The 17147-nt window shown below is 28.5% G+C and overlaps 2 protein-coding genes across 3 annotated transcripts in view; one reads left to right on the forward strand and one right to left on the reverse strand.

Annotated features, from left to right (window-relative positions):
* The window catches only part of trus (programmed cell death 2 like trus), a 32185-nt gene that overhangs the window by 11500 nt on the left and 3538 nt on the right, over positions 1-17147 (forward strand). Inside the window, exon 7 of one of the 2 annotated variants that reach the window (XM_089227735.1) lies at positions 11199-11504. The exons of the other annotated variant lie outside the window; for it this stretch is intronic. Within the exon in view, the coding sequence (XP_089083861.1) occupies positions 11199-11260 (62 nt within the window). The 3' untranslated portion in view covers positions 11261-11504. Of the gene's footprint in view, positions 1-11198; positions 11505-17147 lie in introns of those variants that run through there. 2 annotated transcript variants of the gene reach the window in all.
* LOC107162541 (UPAR/Ly6 domain-containing protein crok-like) lies at positions 1195-16758 on the reverse strand. The gene is made up of 3 exons (XM_015509494.2): positions 16490-16758; positions 16240-16389; positions 1195-3118 (listed from the first exon to the last, which is right to left on the reverse strand). The coding sequence occupies exons 1-3, from the start codon at positions 16557-16559 to the stop codon at positions 2904-2906; spliced, it is 435 nt and encodes a 144-aa protein (XP_015364980.2). The 5' UTR covers positions 16560-16758; the 3' UTR covers positions 1195-2903.

Consider the following 17147-nt stretch of genomic DNA (forward strand, 5'->3'; position numbering starts at 1 on the left):
TTAACTTATGTCTGAATATTTGATATTTGATGATGCTGAGGACTGTGTTAAATTATAAATATAGAATTGGAATGAATATTACCATTAAGTAATAAAAGGACCTATTATAAATTATAAGAATAAAGTCATTACGCCATAACGTAAAACTTTAGAATAGTAAAATGGTAAAATTATATTCTTACTATTTCATAACCTCGTAGGTAATATTTATAATTGATATGACCCACCCTCATAATTTTTATTTTATTGTTTACTGTGTCTGATGTCAAGTGTCAACTGCAGGCGGTTCGGGGTTCTTATTTGTACAGTGAACACTTACACGTAACACTACCATTTGTCGTCCTAATCTTGCAAGTTTCCCTAGAAAATTTACGCTCAGCAGATTACGTGTAGGTAGTAGGTGTAGCTTCATTTGTTAAAAAATTAAAGTGAATCGTCTCTTATAAAACTTGATGTTATGAACATCTGTGTTTGTAAGGGGACTTAATACGATAATTCAAACTTTAAGCAAATTTTTCGTATATAATATGTAAGTACAGCATAAATTAAAAAATGCTCTTCGCTCACTTAAAAACTGAACTATTGTAAAAAAAAAACCCACGTACAAACAGATGATGTTCTTTAAAACGGGGACAACAAATTCCTGTTATGTCCTCTTTAGTCCACATCACACACTCATGTTAAATTGCGTAATATATTAATATGTTATTTTTTCTATAACACGATCTATAGGAGTTTGGCGAATTTGCTATCAAGTTTGCTAAATCCAAAAGTATTTCATTGTAACATAAAATTTATTAAAATTCGTATGCATGATATATAAACTGTTTTATTGCATTTTTAAGTCCATTTTAACGACAATAATTATTTTACGTGTGTGATGTAAAATAAATTACACGGTACACAACCTATAAGGCCTTACTAGCCTTACTATGATTTGCGCATAAGTTTAGGTACACGCCATACGTGCGTATACATTCGCTTGTTACTAAAGTTTACTGACTACCACGGTTAGGTGGTAACCTAACCGTGCTGTCTACATAAATATTAAATAGTATCGATTATATCGTAGGTACCTATAAAGATCGCAACTATGGATCCATAGGTATTAGGTACCATATGCGAGTCAATGGGAGTATGGGACCGTACATATAAATATAAGTTATACCAAATACATCAATAATAATTCATAAGATATGTTTAGGTATTTTATTTAGAAATATACACCACACATAAATTATTATATGAATAAATCAAAAATACAATACATGTATGTGTATAGGTACATCTATTAACTATATTATATTGATGTCGCTAATTTTAAAATATTTATGGTTATAGGTAACGGTTACTCGCCGATAAAAATAAATATACCTCATGCAACATATTCTATTTAATCTCAAATAATGATAAAAATATTATGTTAAAAAATATAAAATTTCTATTTTATACACTATAGTTTATACAAAATTAATGTCGTTGACCCAATGCTCAATACAGCAAAAGATCTACGCGCTTATTTTTTGGACGGATAACTGATAAAAATTTGCGCAACGAATTTACCCGAACTGGGAAGACGTGAACTAAATAATATATATATATATATATATAATATACTTATATTTAAATAATAAAAATAGAAAACCAAAAGCAAGTTTAAACAGCAATAATCTTAGCGTAGCCAAAACATAATTGTCTTAATATTACAACAAGACGTTTAAAGTCGGTTACACTTTCCCTACTTAACGTAACAGTATAAAAAAAACAAGCGGTTTAACACAATAATACAATTTAAAATAATCAAAACCCGTTTGGAAGGAAATGTTGCATTCGTAGAAAATATTAAATCAAATTAAAAATAGAGTAGGTAAGTATATATAACCTGAATATTATTTTATTGTTTATTATTTATCAGGTATAGGTAGGTACCAATATTGAAGTACATTTTAATATATTTTAATCTATATTGTAAATTAAAATTATCTATAATATTATGCAGATAATAGATCTGAGATCGTTTTATTAAAAAAAAAAAAAAAAAAAATGTTTTTATCTACTTTTTTCATATGAAAACAGCGCACTTATCCTATACCTAACTACTATAGGTAGGTTATATCTATTAATTAAGTATTATTGTAAATAATCTTATAAAATACTTAAGTAAACCTATTTTGTATCAAAAAAGTAGATGATACATAGATTTTTAATTAATATTAATAAATCACATTAAATAACAAAACAAACATTTAAATAATAGGTAATTTTAAATTTGTAATATGGAGAATATAGAGCTCTGTGTATGTGTAGGACAAGGGTGGCCGACACTATATAGTCGTGAGAGAAGAAAAAGAAAAAGAAGATAAGTTTATAATGATATGATAAGTTATAAATATGTAATTCTTAATAACCATTTACAATTTCTATCGATAGGATGGTATTCAATCATAAAACTTTATTATTTAAATTAAATTTACAAGAATCATATAGAGATGTTTAATACCGAAGAAATCATATACACATAGAATGTACCTAATATATTTAAATACATAAAAATATGTATAAATGTATTATTATACTTGTTGTTTGTGGCGTGTAGGTATAATACCTATACTTTCGCTTTGGAATGTAAAATGTGTCTTGGAATAGATCTATACCTATTATGGGAGGGTAAATGGTAGTACTTCAGGGTGTAGGTACCAATATACTATTAGGTATAAAATGTATATTATATAATATTAATATAAATATATATGGTTGAACAAACAGTTTATAATATATAACCATATAAATGTGCGTCATATGCCTACGTGATTGTCGTAGACATGACCGTGTGTTTTGTTGGGTCGGAAAAGTAAGTGTTCGGAGTAAAAAAAAAAAAAAGAAACATGAGGAGTGTTACTGTGTTAATAGGTAGCAAGATGGACCGTAACCGCTAAAACCATGGTCAGGAATACGGTGCAACCTCCGATGACCACTGCGCCGTTGCAAAGGTCCTGGTCGCACGTGCTGCAGTGTTCGATGCGTATGTTCGCCGGGGTGTTAATGGCGCAGGGCCCGTCGTCATTCCGGCTGTCCGAAGCCCAAGCGCATGACCGGATAATCAGCAACTCGCCGTTTACTGTAATTCACATTACAAACAATAGGTAACATTATATTCTATACATGCAAATTATTGATTGGGTATTTCTATAATAATACGATTACATGAAGCAGCCCACATTTATTTATGAAGAATAAAAAAAACTATGTACCACGCATCTTTTCCATCATACACGATGTTAAGCTTGTCGAAACGAAGCTATAAGTACAAGTTAAAATATGATATAAGCGATTTTTAGACAATTTTAACGTGTTATCTATGACCTATTGGTGAATTATAAGTTAACATGACCTATATATTATAAATTATAACGTTTGAATGACAGTCTAACACATTAAGGGCCAGTTGTACCGTCTCTGATTAAAGTTAACCGGAGTTTAATCGGCTGAATTTACACGGTTAAATATCTGTTATCAGCTGATTAAGCGTAATCGAAATTTAACCGTAGACGGTACAACTGGCCCTAATATACACTTTAAGTCATCCTATCGTTTTATAGTTTCTCGATATTCTACTCCTTATAGGCAGCTCTGACGAGGGGGCTGAAAATTACCTCAGGCCCGCCATTTTTAAGAGGGCTCAGCAATTTGGGACTATTCAATTTTTTTTAACTAAAAAACAATTAAATATTAAAGTAATAAAAGTAAATAAAAATATAAGTTTTTGTATTTGAACAGTACCTACATTATCTATATCGATTTGTAATGACCATAATGTGATATCAATGAAAATGATTGTTATTGTTATTGTTGTTTTAATGATGATACATACTTTTCTTTTCTCTCCAAAAACGCTTTTGTAACGTCAAACATATATGGGTAATATCATTGAGGTATATGTATATATATAATCTATGTATTTAATGGTTATATGTCATAAATAATAGCAATTAGCAGGTACTAAAAAATATATCGTGACATTGTTTAGAATTTGAAACTGAGTATTTTCATAAACGTAAAAGTTGGTGACAGTTCCAAAAATCAAAACAATTGTTTATTTTAATATGAACGTACTTCTACTCTATTGTTAAATAAAAGAGATTGTTTTTATTTTAGAAAATTCAAATAGAAACTTTTAAAGCAGATGGGCTGTGTGTATATGCGCAATGCGCATACGCACAGTAATGACAATATAATATACAATACTTACCAATACTTACTACTTAGTACTTAAATGTATTTAGAAATTAGGATTTAGTGTAAAAAAAATTTACACTGATCTAAGGAAGCAATAATGAATAAAATTTATAATAGCTCCTACTTTTTATCATTATTCTCATAATATAGATGAATATATTTATCGTGAGATGTCAAATGAGATCGGCTCATAACCGTTTTTAAAATCAAACAATTGGTTTAAAATACATAATAATTAATAAGTATATCATACCATACTGGTTTAGTGGTTTACTCTGGAGTTAGCGAAGCGAGACAAGTATCCAAACCAAACTGTGTGTATTATTATTCATTTCCATAGTACTTGGTTTTTAATGTTTTGATTTCTTGCGAAATAAATAAGTATCTAATATGTAATATATTATAGTAAAAAAGAAACCACGTGGACATAAAGTACCTGTTCATTCAATAATATTAGTATCATCTTGATGATATCACGTTTCTCATAAAATATTTAATTTAAAAAATTATATAACTGTTTATATAACAATAATATTAGTATACAGATATCAAATTCTTAAACAAAAAATTATGTAACAGTTTATTATTGTATAAAAAACAAAATGTAGGTATTTAATTATAACAGGCGTTTATAAAAACGAATTGTTTAGTAACAAGTACTAGAAACTTACAGTGGTGTAGTTATGATTTTGTTCTGTGACTGGGTGGGGGACGAGTGGTATATAATTTATAACTTGTAATTTATATTATAAATCAATGCGTTCAATATTTAAAAAAAAGGGCTCTGGTGGGAATCTATCCTCATCATCACCCCCCCCCCCCCACCATACTACGACCATGGGAACCTAGATAGATTATACTATTTTAGTTTATCAAATCAATTTAATAATACTGTCGGATCACCTCTTATTATAAATCAAACTATTTAGAATAACGCATAATATGCAATGTGGAACAACAAGAGTAGATAGATATCTATCCCCAATAGATATTGGGTGTACGAACTACGATTCACATGGACCCCAGTCAAATAATTTGATGAGGTTGATGGAGATATTGTGGAAGAACGTAAGGTCATTAGTACAATAATTTAATCTGTTGGATAATGTATAATTGTATAATTGTGTGTATAAAATTCTATTGAAAACTTTGTCTATTTTATATGAAAAAAGACAAAATTAACAAAATGTGTAGGTACATATATTTTAGATCTTACGGTGTAATTTAAATGATGTTTTGTTAAAATAGTAATAAAAAATACAATATTAGGAAAAAAAGTCTCTAAATTAATATTTTATCTTAGATAAGTATTTGTATACATAATTAGGTACATTTTAAATTTATTGAAAATAATATAATAATATAATATCTTAAACAATAGTAATAATATTATTTAAAAAATATACATAAATGTAATTATTCAAATATAAAAGATCTGAAAATAATATAATAGTATAATATCACAAGGTAAGAATGGTATTGGCTGAATTAGGAGAAATTAATCGGAAAAAATAAAAGCTGATAAAAAAATTGAAGATCGATTGAACATGTTATGTCAACGTTTTGATGAAGATAAATCTGCAATAAAGCAAATAGGTCAAAATATAAGAAAGAGATCTTTTATATTTTTTAAATAATATTATTATGTGTTTAAGATATTATATTATTATATTATTTTCAATAAATTTAAAATATAACTAATTATGTATTTAAATATTTATCTACCATAATTTTTAATCCTAGAATTATTTTCAAAAAAATATGTAACATGATGTATTACCTATATGGGCTATGTATACCTATATAAATACCTATAACCTATATGATAAAAGACTGAATTTAAATAAAATATTAATTTTGAGACTTTTTTCCGTGGGACTTTCTTTCCGTTTACCAAAAAAAAAAGTACACAAAAAAATATCAAATTTTTATTGTAATCCTCTGATACATAGGTAGGTATCTAATTCTAAAAACTAAAAAGCACGAAAATCAAAAGCAAAATAATTGTTTTTTTGCTTTATAAATAATTATGAAGGCTTTTGTTTATTTATTATGCTTTCTTTTTAAATACACCGTATGTCCTTATAGTTTAACGGAATATATTTCCATGATGTAAAATTGTAAAATAATTGATAAAATTGATATATTCTAAATATATTCAGTAATTTTATAAATTTGTAACAGATATCAATACACATTTTAAACCACCAACTAATATTATGGAGAAAGCCGAATAATATAATAATATACCATGAAGAAAATGGAAAACCTTTTTTTATATAGGTAAACTACTTAAAAACTACCGTTTTACCGTTTTACATACTTCTTTTTCTTCTATAATTATTTATAAAAATAGCCAGACGAATCAATGTTTCAATGATATTACGAATCAACAATAATAATATCAAGATATTAAATGGGATAATATTTTGCACGTTTTTTGTTTCCTCTAGTATAGTGTATAATTAATTTAATACAATCATAAAAATGGTTAGTTTATTTATAAATCATAAATCACAATATTGAGGTAGAATATGTATGTAAATAATAGATACACTATAGACCAGTGTTAACCTGTTAAAACCTGGGGTTCGGTGAAATTTAGTGGTTTTTTTTATAAACATAACGTCAAATACTTAGCACCTGCATGATGGTATAAATAAAGCGTATAATCAGAATTTTCCAAATGAACAGTCGGTTATTTTATATCAAAATTATAACTGTCAATTAAAAAACCTTTAATTGTCAATGCATGATCTTCAGCCATGTTAGGCTAGGTTAGGTTAGAAGAATAGGATTTTTTTTATTAAAGTGCTAAATTCTGATTCATCACTGCAAGAAAAATTTTAGTTGAATTTTGGTGCAGTTTAAAATATGACAATTTTAGAATAGTTGTTTGCTTGGACTTCATTACTTATAACTTATATATGATCAAAATCAAAACTATTATTGATGTATATTATATACAAAAATATTTGAACCTAATACCTATACAGGACGTATATGTCAATTGTCTATGCTACCATATCCGAATGTTTGAAAGTGAAATATGTTACCTGTACCCTGTATGTATCATGTATGTCGTATGACTCGTATGTGCGATACGGTTGATAATTTATATTAAATTATTACGATCTATTCTCATACATAGAATAAAAACATTGCTCATACATCTCATACACCATACACGTATCTTATTTCTTAGTGATGGCAATACTATATAGTTCAAGGACGAAGGAAAGATACTCATATGTGTCCGTAGTTCGTTAAAGTCTGCTTGGGTGATCTAAAAATGTATATTTTATGTATCGAGACTCGAGATTTATCGAATGAGCTATAGTTTCGATATTGTTTATAGGTTTTTTTTGTACATACCATTATTATAATAATAAATCTTATAAGTACGCGTGTTGCCGAAGCCCGTCTAATATAAGTAGGTAACTGAGATTTCAAGTGTTTAGTTTTCATGTGACTTATTTTGGACATTGTGGTCTTGACATAATATACGCCATATACATTATAATAATTAAATACCAATTTATATAAGTAATAAACTAATAACCAGTTATATATATATAAATATATATATATATATATATAGATGTAAATAATAAATAAATTGAACGTCGATAAAATATCTTTTGTTTGTGTAAATACTAAATAGGTACCTATGTGTATGATATCGCAGTCACTAAATGTAAAACAATAATGAGGGTCGTTTACCTATTGATATAATGATACCGACATGAACACGAATTCGATGACAATCTCGTTTTGCATCAAGGGGTGGAAAAAATCAATTTTTTTTCTAAAGTATATGTCTATATTATAATATAACGTTATACACAGTGTCCACAAATTATGCCACGTCGAGTTATCGGAACCACCTAGGATGGAATAATAAAAATAATATGATAGTATCGATGAAAATAATAACGCAGAGGTATACACGAGCAACAAGCGCGTATAGTTAACTGTTGTGACGCGATTTTCCACGCGGTCGATGAGAACCGTTTCACGGTGTGAATTATATTCGGCTTTATAATAGCGGTCGGAATGGTATATATACTTCGTTCTTCAGGAAGCGTGTGAATCGGAACCGTGTGTACTCGCGCTTATAGAATGAATACAGATATACTATATAATATGACAGCTATACCTAGTTGGTATATATAGCCGAGGCTGGGTAGACTCGGTGGTAACCGGTAAGGTATATAATATAAGTCATGGTGGTAAGATAGACGAGGTGGTATAAGATGTAGATCTGATGGTGATAACGTGGGGTATAGGTGTACACGATCGTAGGCGCGAAATTGCTCTGGTTTGATGCAGCGTCAGCGGCGGCGGCGGTGGTGACGTCGGCGACTCATTACCGTGAAATCGTGACGACTCGATGCTCCCGTAAATCCCGAGACGAATCGATTTTCTCGATGACGAAAACGCCATTCGTGGCAATAACGAAAAATAATAATAATAACAAATAGCAATAATAATATTACACGGGCGAAATAACGATATAAATCGAAAAGAATAGAGGGAAAAAAACCGACCGTCGAATTGCGAAACTGCGTGAAAAAAAACAAACACTTTTGAGTATATAATATATATATGCCTGCTGCAGCCTATATATTATATATATATACGTATAATATAATAGGTAATATACCCTCTTGTGAAAAATCGTACGGATAACGGTGTTAATGAACGTATAATCGACGACGGGGAAAAAATCAGTCGCGGCGAAAGCGATATCCGCCGCATAAAGTATGCTTACACAAATTAATGTATGCATATAATAATGTGCTACCTGTAATAATGATAGCTATAGTCCCGAAGCGGATGCTGCAGCAGGAAAATGGCGAAATGGTGAAATGGACCGAAATAATAACCATTGAATGCAGTTACATGGTATATGTGCCTGACATTATATTGCCGGCATTGTTCTGAATAATGTACTCGCGTGTTGTAATAATATTGTATTTCAATATTTGTTATTAATGTTTATCGTAATATTTAATATGTACCAACTGGATATTGTACATTATTATTACACAAACAATTTATCTACGAACAGTCCGAACAAGTATCAACTTTAATTTGTTCACTCGGTCGAGTATAATATAATAAGCAGTGTAATCAAGACTTAATATATGTAGCTACAATTTTGAACCTAAAAATCTGTATATAAATCAGCTGCGTATTTATGGAAGAGGTGCTGTGGGTTTTCACCCCCTCCCCAAAGATTTTTATAAAACAACCGTTTCAAAACGGTTACATAAAAAAATTTTAAGGCCGTGTGCGTTATAATCAATTCACCGAATGTCGGAATGTTGACTTTTGAGGTTGATGAAGTGATTGATAAATTAGCCAGTCAAAAACAAAATTTGAATTGATTTTAAAATTGGATTGTGTTCGCATGAACATAAGTATAATTTAAAACTAAGTTATAAATATGCCACTGATATAAATTGACACGTATAGGTGTATATCAGTGCAAATACTTTTTAGAAAGAACTTTTCGTTTTAAATTGTATAATATTATGACTTATGAGTTTAATTCTTATCATATTAAACAAAACTTATAATGAGCAACGCAAAAGACATTCAATTACTATTATTTATTCCTATTTCCTATGCAACTGCATGGTAACATGTTCTAAAACTGTAAAAAAATGTATCCGATACCGTGAACTATTGCCAACCAAAGGACATTTATGTATCTTCATAAAGTATTTTTATTCTATAAAATATTACAAATTAGAATTCTTGTAACTTTATACAACGTGGATTGCATAAAAAGTTATAATAAAAACAAATCAAAGGTGCGTAACTCTTTTGGACGCGTCGTACCTATATTAAAAATAATTTTCGATTTTGCTCCCATGTAAAATTAAAAAAAAAAGTCCATATTATACAAGAGGCCATGGGCACCCAGAGTGGGCAAGGAGGGGCATTCCCCCTCTCTGGAATTCAAAAATAATGTTGAATATTCACTTTTATTTTGATTTAAATAAATATTTCATCGGTATTTTTACCTTAGTGTGTGGGGTTGTTGATCATGGAGTACAAAATAACGTGTATTACATTAATCGCGCTAAATTAAATACTTTTAATTTTGTGAATTGTTAGACGCCTAGTCGGTAAACCACTTAAGATGACCGATGCACTCATACGTACACGACATCTATCACTTGTTAAATAACTAACAAAAATGAAAAAACAAGAATACACTATAGTGTAAAAGCATAACTAATACCTATTTATAATTTTTATAAAATTGAAAATCTGTTAGCTAAAAGTGAAAATTGGTATAATTTATGGCAAAAAAGAATGCCAAAGTATAAACATAATAGATTTACTTGAACATAGCAAAATATTTTCCCCTGGTATTAAAATTGTATCATAAATTTTTCTATCTTTGCCAACTACAAGTTGTACAGTCGAAAAGTCATTTAGCACTTTACGAAGAGTTAAAATTTGGCTTCGGTCTACGACGGGCGAAGACCGATTAAATGGCTTATGTATGTTTAGTATCCATCGCGAGAGAATTAATTTAAGAAAATTAAAATTCGTTGAACAGTTAATAACAAGGTTTGCAATAGAACGACAATGAAGACTTCAGTTTTTATTTAATAACGAATAAATAGCATATCATTCTAACTAGTTTTTTAGTTTGCAAGGAATGTATTTTTTCATGTACTTTTTGGTGTTTGATTTCATATAATTCTTACACATTTTAAAGTTTTCAAGGAATAAACTTTTTTCGATATATTTTTTGATGTTTGATTTCATTATGCCCCTCCCTGATAAATTTCTTGCGGGCGCTCATGGCTGGGGCATAAGATCTTTGAATAGAACACCACGCGAGATACTCGTATTATATACATTTACTTTTAAAATATTAAATTATTTTATACTTTTATAGACACAATATATCCCTGACAATTTGTTTTAATGTTTAGCCGACAGGAACGATGGATTTCACGCGCCGGCAACTGACGGTTGGTGTGCTAAATTGGAATAGACTCGATAGAGTTCAAACGGATTAAAGACACATATTGCTCAAAATCTGATTCTTCCTGTGACAAAATCAGTGCCATTCCGTCACATACGGGTAAGTACCTATGCATATAGGTACTGTACATTTATATTGCATATTGGTATTGCAACATGTCACCATTGTCACCTGTCATGATAATACTATATAGTTGTTCCATATTATTAACCATTATCCAATAAAATAAATAAAATAAAATCCTATATGGTAATATTTGGTTTAGTTTTGTTATAATTCATATGACATTTATCGTGACTTTTTTTGTATTTGTGTTGGTGTAGTTAATAATGCTATATATTGTAGTAATATTGTCATCATAGGTACATATAATATTAACATGTTTAATTTGATAGTTTAATATTAATATATGAATAAAACCAATTCTACAATAATTACTATATTGGCGTATATTATTATAAAGGGAGTTCTGAGTCTATAAGTATAGTTGGTTTCAATATGTTTAGCCTACCAGTTAACTTATTACCGCCAAAATACGCATCACACCGTACATATAACAATCATGTTATACATAGGTACCAATTTCCATTTATGTGTACTTTTTAATTTAAATATGAAAACTCATCGTTCATCACGATTAATGCTCAATATACCTACTATTATAGGTACTGTCTTTAATATACATATTACCTATAATATATATATATATATATATATATATATATATATATATATATATAAATCGTCAGTCTATATATAGGTACTGTATTACTGCGTGTAACGTGTATATTAACTATTAGTATGGTACTGATTATTATTTATTATATTGTGAACTATATTATGCATAAAGTAATAATATAATACAGGTAAAAATTGTATATTATCATGACTTCAGTACGTTGGAATTTTCAAATAGGTCTCGTACAGGTAGAGATATGCATTGCGATTTGTGAATAACTTAAACATGGAATGTCCGTTATAATATTTTTAAATTATTATTTGTAATGAATTAAGTTTGGTATTACTTGTATGAGTATGTCATTAATCATTTTAATTCAAAATACATGATTTCAGGATTGTCGACTTAATTACAAGAATTAAAAAATGTTTTTAGGTTAATTATCTAAAGCTCATGTTCCTGAACAGATTATTCAAATAAATAAAAAATATAAGTAGATACCTACCAAATTTAATTATATATATATGTATTTTTTAAATATATAAATTAATAATGATATAATTGAAAAGTTTTTCCCGATGTATAAAAATATCGTAAAAATATAACAAAATAAGAAAATCGTTCGATAAGAATTCGTTAATTAGAATATCGTAAAAACTGATGGCCGTTGGGAGATCCTGAAGTGTGGGACTTCAGAATCATTATAATAATATTGTATTATTATACAATATTACAATATTCAAAATTATGTTATTATGATTAATATATTTTATCATCACACTTTTTATATTACCTGTAAATATTTTTTGCATTACATTTAATGGTATGTGTAAAATATTGCCATTATCATATTATTACATAAATTTGAAAATTGCTTTATTATGATTAATATTTACTATATCACAGTTTTTACTTAACGTATTCACTAAATTTGCAGTCTACCTATACTTTACATGAATATTAAATATTTTGTATTAAATAGTAGATACTCATTTTCGTATACCTACTTATGATATCGTAAGTAATATCTCAGTGAATTTTCAATGGTCGGGTTCGGATATATAGTAATGATATCGTACGCAATCGTAAATTTCCAAAATAAAAAAATAAAGTTTCAATTTCGATTAACAATAATCTGATTTAACTTAAATTTTTTAGTGTATTTCCTTTTTTTAATCATGGAATTTTTTTTTATATCTCAATTCCTTGGGCAGGTACTTATATGAAATAGGTAAAAATATACAATATTAAAGTCACTAATAGTTCTAAAACTATTAATTCCAAATTTTTTTCATATAGATAATTTATTTATTGACTTATGTATGTACGACCAACATTGTATTAACGCCTCAAAGGCAGAAATATAATGATATGCAATATTTATTATAATATTACATATTTGATATTTATACTTGTGTTAAGTGTATGCAAGTAATTTATTATTTTAAATTTACTTTTTACAAAAACAAAAAAATTAACTTGTTATTCATGTGTTTTAAGAATAAACATAATTTTGTGAAATATTCTTTATTTTATATATTGATATTCCAAATTTCAATGTTTTAATACAGTCTTAAAAAAAATAACCACATTGTTTATTTCATAGTTGGTTTTAACATTTTAGGTTTGTGATGGTTATTGAGTTTTTATTTATAATAAAGAGATGTAGTCCATTATATAGGTAATTGTAGAGCTAATAATAACTATGTATAGTATATTTATTTGGAGAAGACGATTTTTTTTTAAATTTCCTAAAGAAAATAAATATTTTAAGTTGGTACGCACTTATAAAGAATAAGTAGAGCCCCTACTTTAAATTTAGCCTTTTGAAATCTGTGTATAATTTACTTTATTTTTTACAAAATGTATCATTTGCGCAACATTTATGCACAAATACGTTTCGATTACAGGAAGTACCTACATTTTTTTCTACATATTCTATTTGTTTATGATTAGACGTGCCTATTGTAAATGTATGCTAATCGAATTTAATATTATAGTAAATAGATAAAAGTCAATATAACTAATACTATTCCTATATAGATATCCGTCGAAATATTATGTTATTAATTAATATAATGAAATTGCCAACGATATTATACATTCAATATTTTATTCTATTATACTATCACGTCACGATATAATACAGTTTGTCCCCTGAAACACGAGAGGGAAACCTCTAAGGATCAGAATATTCATTCTGTTCAGATTGCGATCTCAATGTTTTTTCAGTTAAAATAGTATAGTATCGTAGCATGTTCAAACACTACACACACCTGTCAATTGCTTTTTCGTCTCGTAGTTTGAATCATTTCCAAAAAAAAAAAAAATGTAAATATATAATTGTATTACGTAGTATATAGTATAACAATACGTAAAAACAATTTCCGGTAAACGAGCCCAGAATTTGTATTTAATTTAGTGATTCCTAAAAACGACAAAAACTGTAATTTTAGTTAAACAAAACAACTATTATCTCAGAATTTCCATTGAAAATGTAAATATCAATTAAAACATTGCGGGCGGGCTGACAAATATGAATATCCGGTGAATCATCGTTCCTTACAAGAATGGCCAAAAGGTTAATAAAAATTAAGCAGGCAATTAAACACAGTCCATTGTGTCTTAATTCAATCATCCAAAAACACGAGGTACCATAATGAAGATGAAAAACACCCCAAGGCATAGGTTATTTCGTATATTCATTAATTTAAAAGAATTTAAACGTCAATGTCATAGTTTGGTTAATACTGGATGTAGATTTAAAAAAAAAAAATAGTTAATTAAGGCCTTTCATATAATTATTGATTAGTAATTATTATTGAAAGATGAAGCTATTATAGTTGAGCATAATACTATAAAAACTATATGTACCTACCTATATACAATAAACATATTATTATATCATTTCATATAACCTAATACATCTTACCTAGGTACAGTCGAAATTGGTTATTTAAACATTTGATCATTTGCTATCTATGTACCTATACGCGATTATCATTATCATATTATGAATACTCTGTAATGTGATAATAATTTTATTGTTAAGATCAACTAGATTTGATATGCCACTAAAAACAACTATTTGGTTTCTACAGTTTAATTATTTTTTAGTTCAGTATTAATTATATTATAATAAATCGATCAAACATAATAAATATTGGATTTTATATTTTCGTTGTTTAACACTCAATATAAAAAAATTACACCTGTAAAACACAAATCTAGCTGAAAAAGTTGGATGTTGAATTATTTAAAACTTTCTAAAATGTATCAATAAGTAATTTTTAAAATATGTGTTTTTTTAATGCGAATATTTGGATTTTAATATTATATATGTATTGTGGACTGCCATATACAATAGCATACTATTGTAGTGTATTTCTAAACTTTTTAACATTAAATCATCTTTTTCAGAGTATAAAATTCTTCGGTACTCAAAATAAACGCAAATGAGTAAAATATGGTAAATTTCTTATAAAGTTATAAAAATATAAAGTTTATTAAATTTTATTCCATTGATACTTAATATTATATTAGAGACCCGAGGCTATTGAAAGGACTTTGAAAATTACATATTCAAATCAACAAATTGTACTAATGTTTACAATTTTAAAATAGATTCATCTAAATAATGTAACGTCGTACATACAAACACACTGATTTAATAATCCTAATTCGTATTGAATAATATTATATTCTACCTAGTAATAGTATTTATTATTGTTTTTTTTTTTTTTTTTTGAAAACATTATTTAGTATTTACTCTTAATTTTGAATGGCTTACATAGATACATGCATATTTTATAAAAACCATAAAATCATACCATTGAAAAGTTTGTTCTAAAAAAAATTAATGAAATAATACAGGATACAATGTATATCATGCAATATATAGTAGGTATACAAACTATTGGAAATATCGAGATATTAATGTCGTACAAAATTGAAAGCTGTATAATATAATATACTATAAAGAAAATTGTATACAGACAATTATTACATATAATATACTTATCAGTTGAAATCGGTTATTTAAATTATTATTATTCTAAACATTATGTGGAACGTCTGCGAAGGACCAAACAACAGTGCCATGCAGCGAGTTAGTGAAATCGAATTGGATTGAATTACGTCTAAGCATGAGACATTTATTCATTATTGTTGGGATGACCTGATTTTATAGTCTAATTATTGCCCATATTTTTATGAAAACACGAATGGATGATCTATATGATGTACGTTTACATCTATACAAATCCCATAGAACTATAGAAGTTTGACATTATCGTATGTGGACGCGTACCTCTTTGTTTTTGTTTCTTGCACACAGGCTGTAAGAAAGCCGAATGCGGTGCTCTGCTACAGTCCTCGATTGCACCTTTGGTCATGTTCATCGGGTCGTTGCAACGTTGGTCCGTGTCCGTGGAGCACACCCAACAGTTGATTGCTTTGCCTGTGTACAGCACGGTCAAAATCATAAATATTTTTATAGGTAATTAAGCCGACTGCAGCCGGACGACAGATGGTTTATCGTGATCAAACGAGCGACTTACTGTGGTCAGGTAACAAGACCAGACACCCGAATGCGAAGACAACTACGGCGTACAATTGACAACGGATCATTATTGTATATGATCGTGGATTTTTGAAAATAAAAATTACTAAACTAGGTGATTTATTATAATACTCCTGAAGAAAAAAAACCGTTGTGTTCTATTTCAGAATCGTTGGACAATTAATGTTGAGAATAAACCAACACTTCGGAGCACTGTGCAAGACTGTTCACCGGACGGGATCGCAAACGACTATACCGACCATCAGGAGCGTTCGGTGGAAAGTTCTCTTGCTCCCCTACCACCACCACTATTTCAGTGTTGTTGCTCGACGCCCCCCTTTGTCATCGTTTTCACGAATTAATAATATTGTACGTACCGTATTATGCATTACACATTCACACTATGTATATATGTACACGATATAGGTATACTACATGGCTATATACAGTATATATATATACGTGTATTATGACTCAATTGCGTTTTTTCGCTGCACTGTAACTTGTAAGTGCAGTTCCAGTAAAGCCCGTTATATTCAACACATGCGTGCATCCTATATACAATTATTGTTTATTGTATGGAACGACACCGATCTCTTTGATCACGTCTTAGATCTAAGTGCCTGTACCGCACTGCCGTGGTCCACGTGATACTC

The sequence above is a fragment of the Diuraphis noxia genome, unplaced genomic scaffold (genome assembly GCF_037042655.1).
Source record: "Diuraphis noxia isolate RWA-SAM2 unplaced genomic scaffold, SU_Dnox_SAM2 contig0004, whole genome shotgun sequence".
Lineage (NCBI taxonomy): Eukaryota > Metazoa > Arthropoda > Insecta > Hemiptera > Aphididae > Diuraphis > Diuraphis noxia.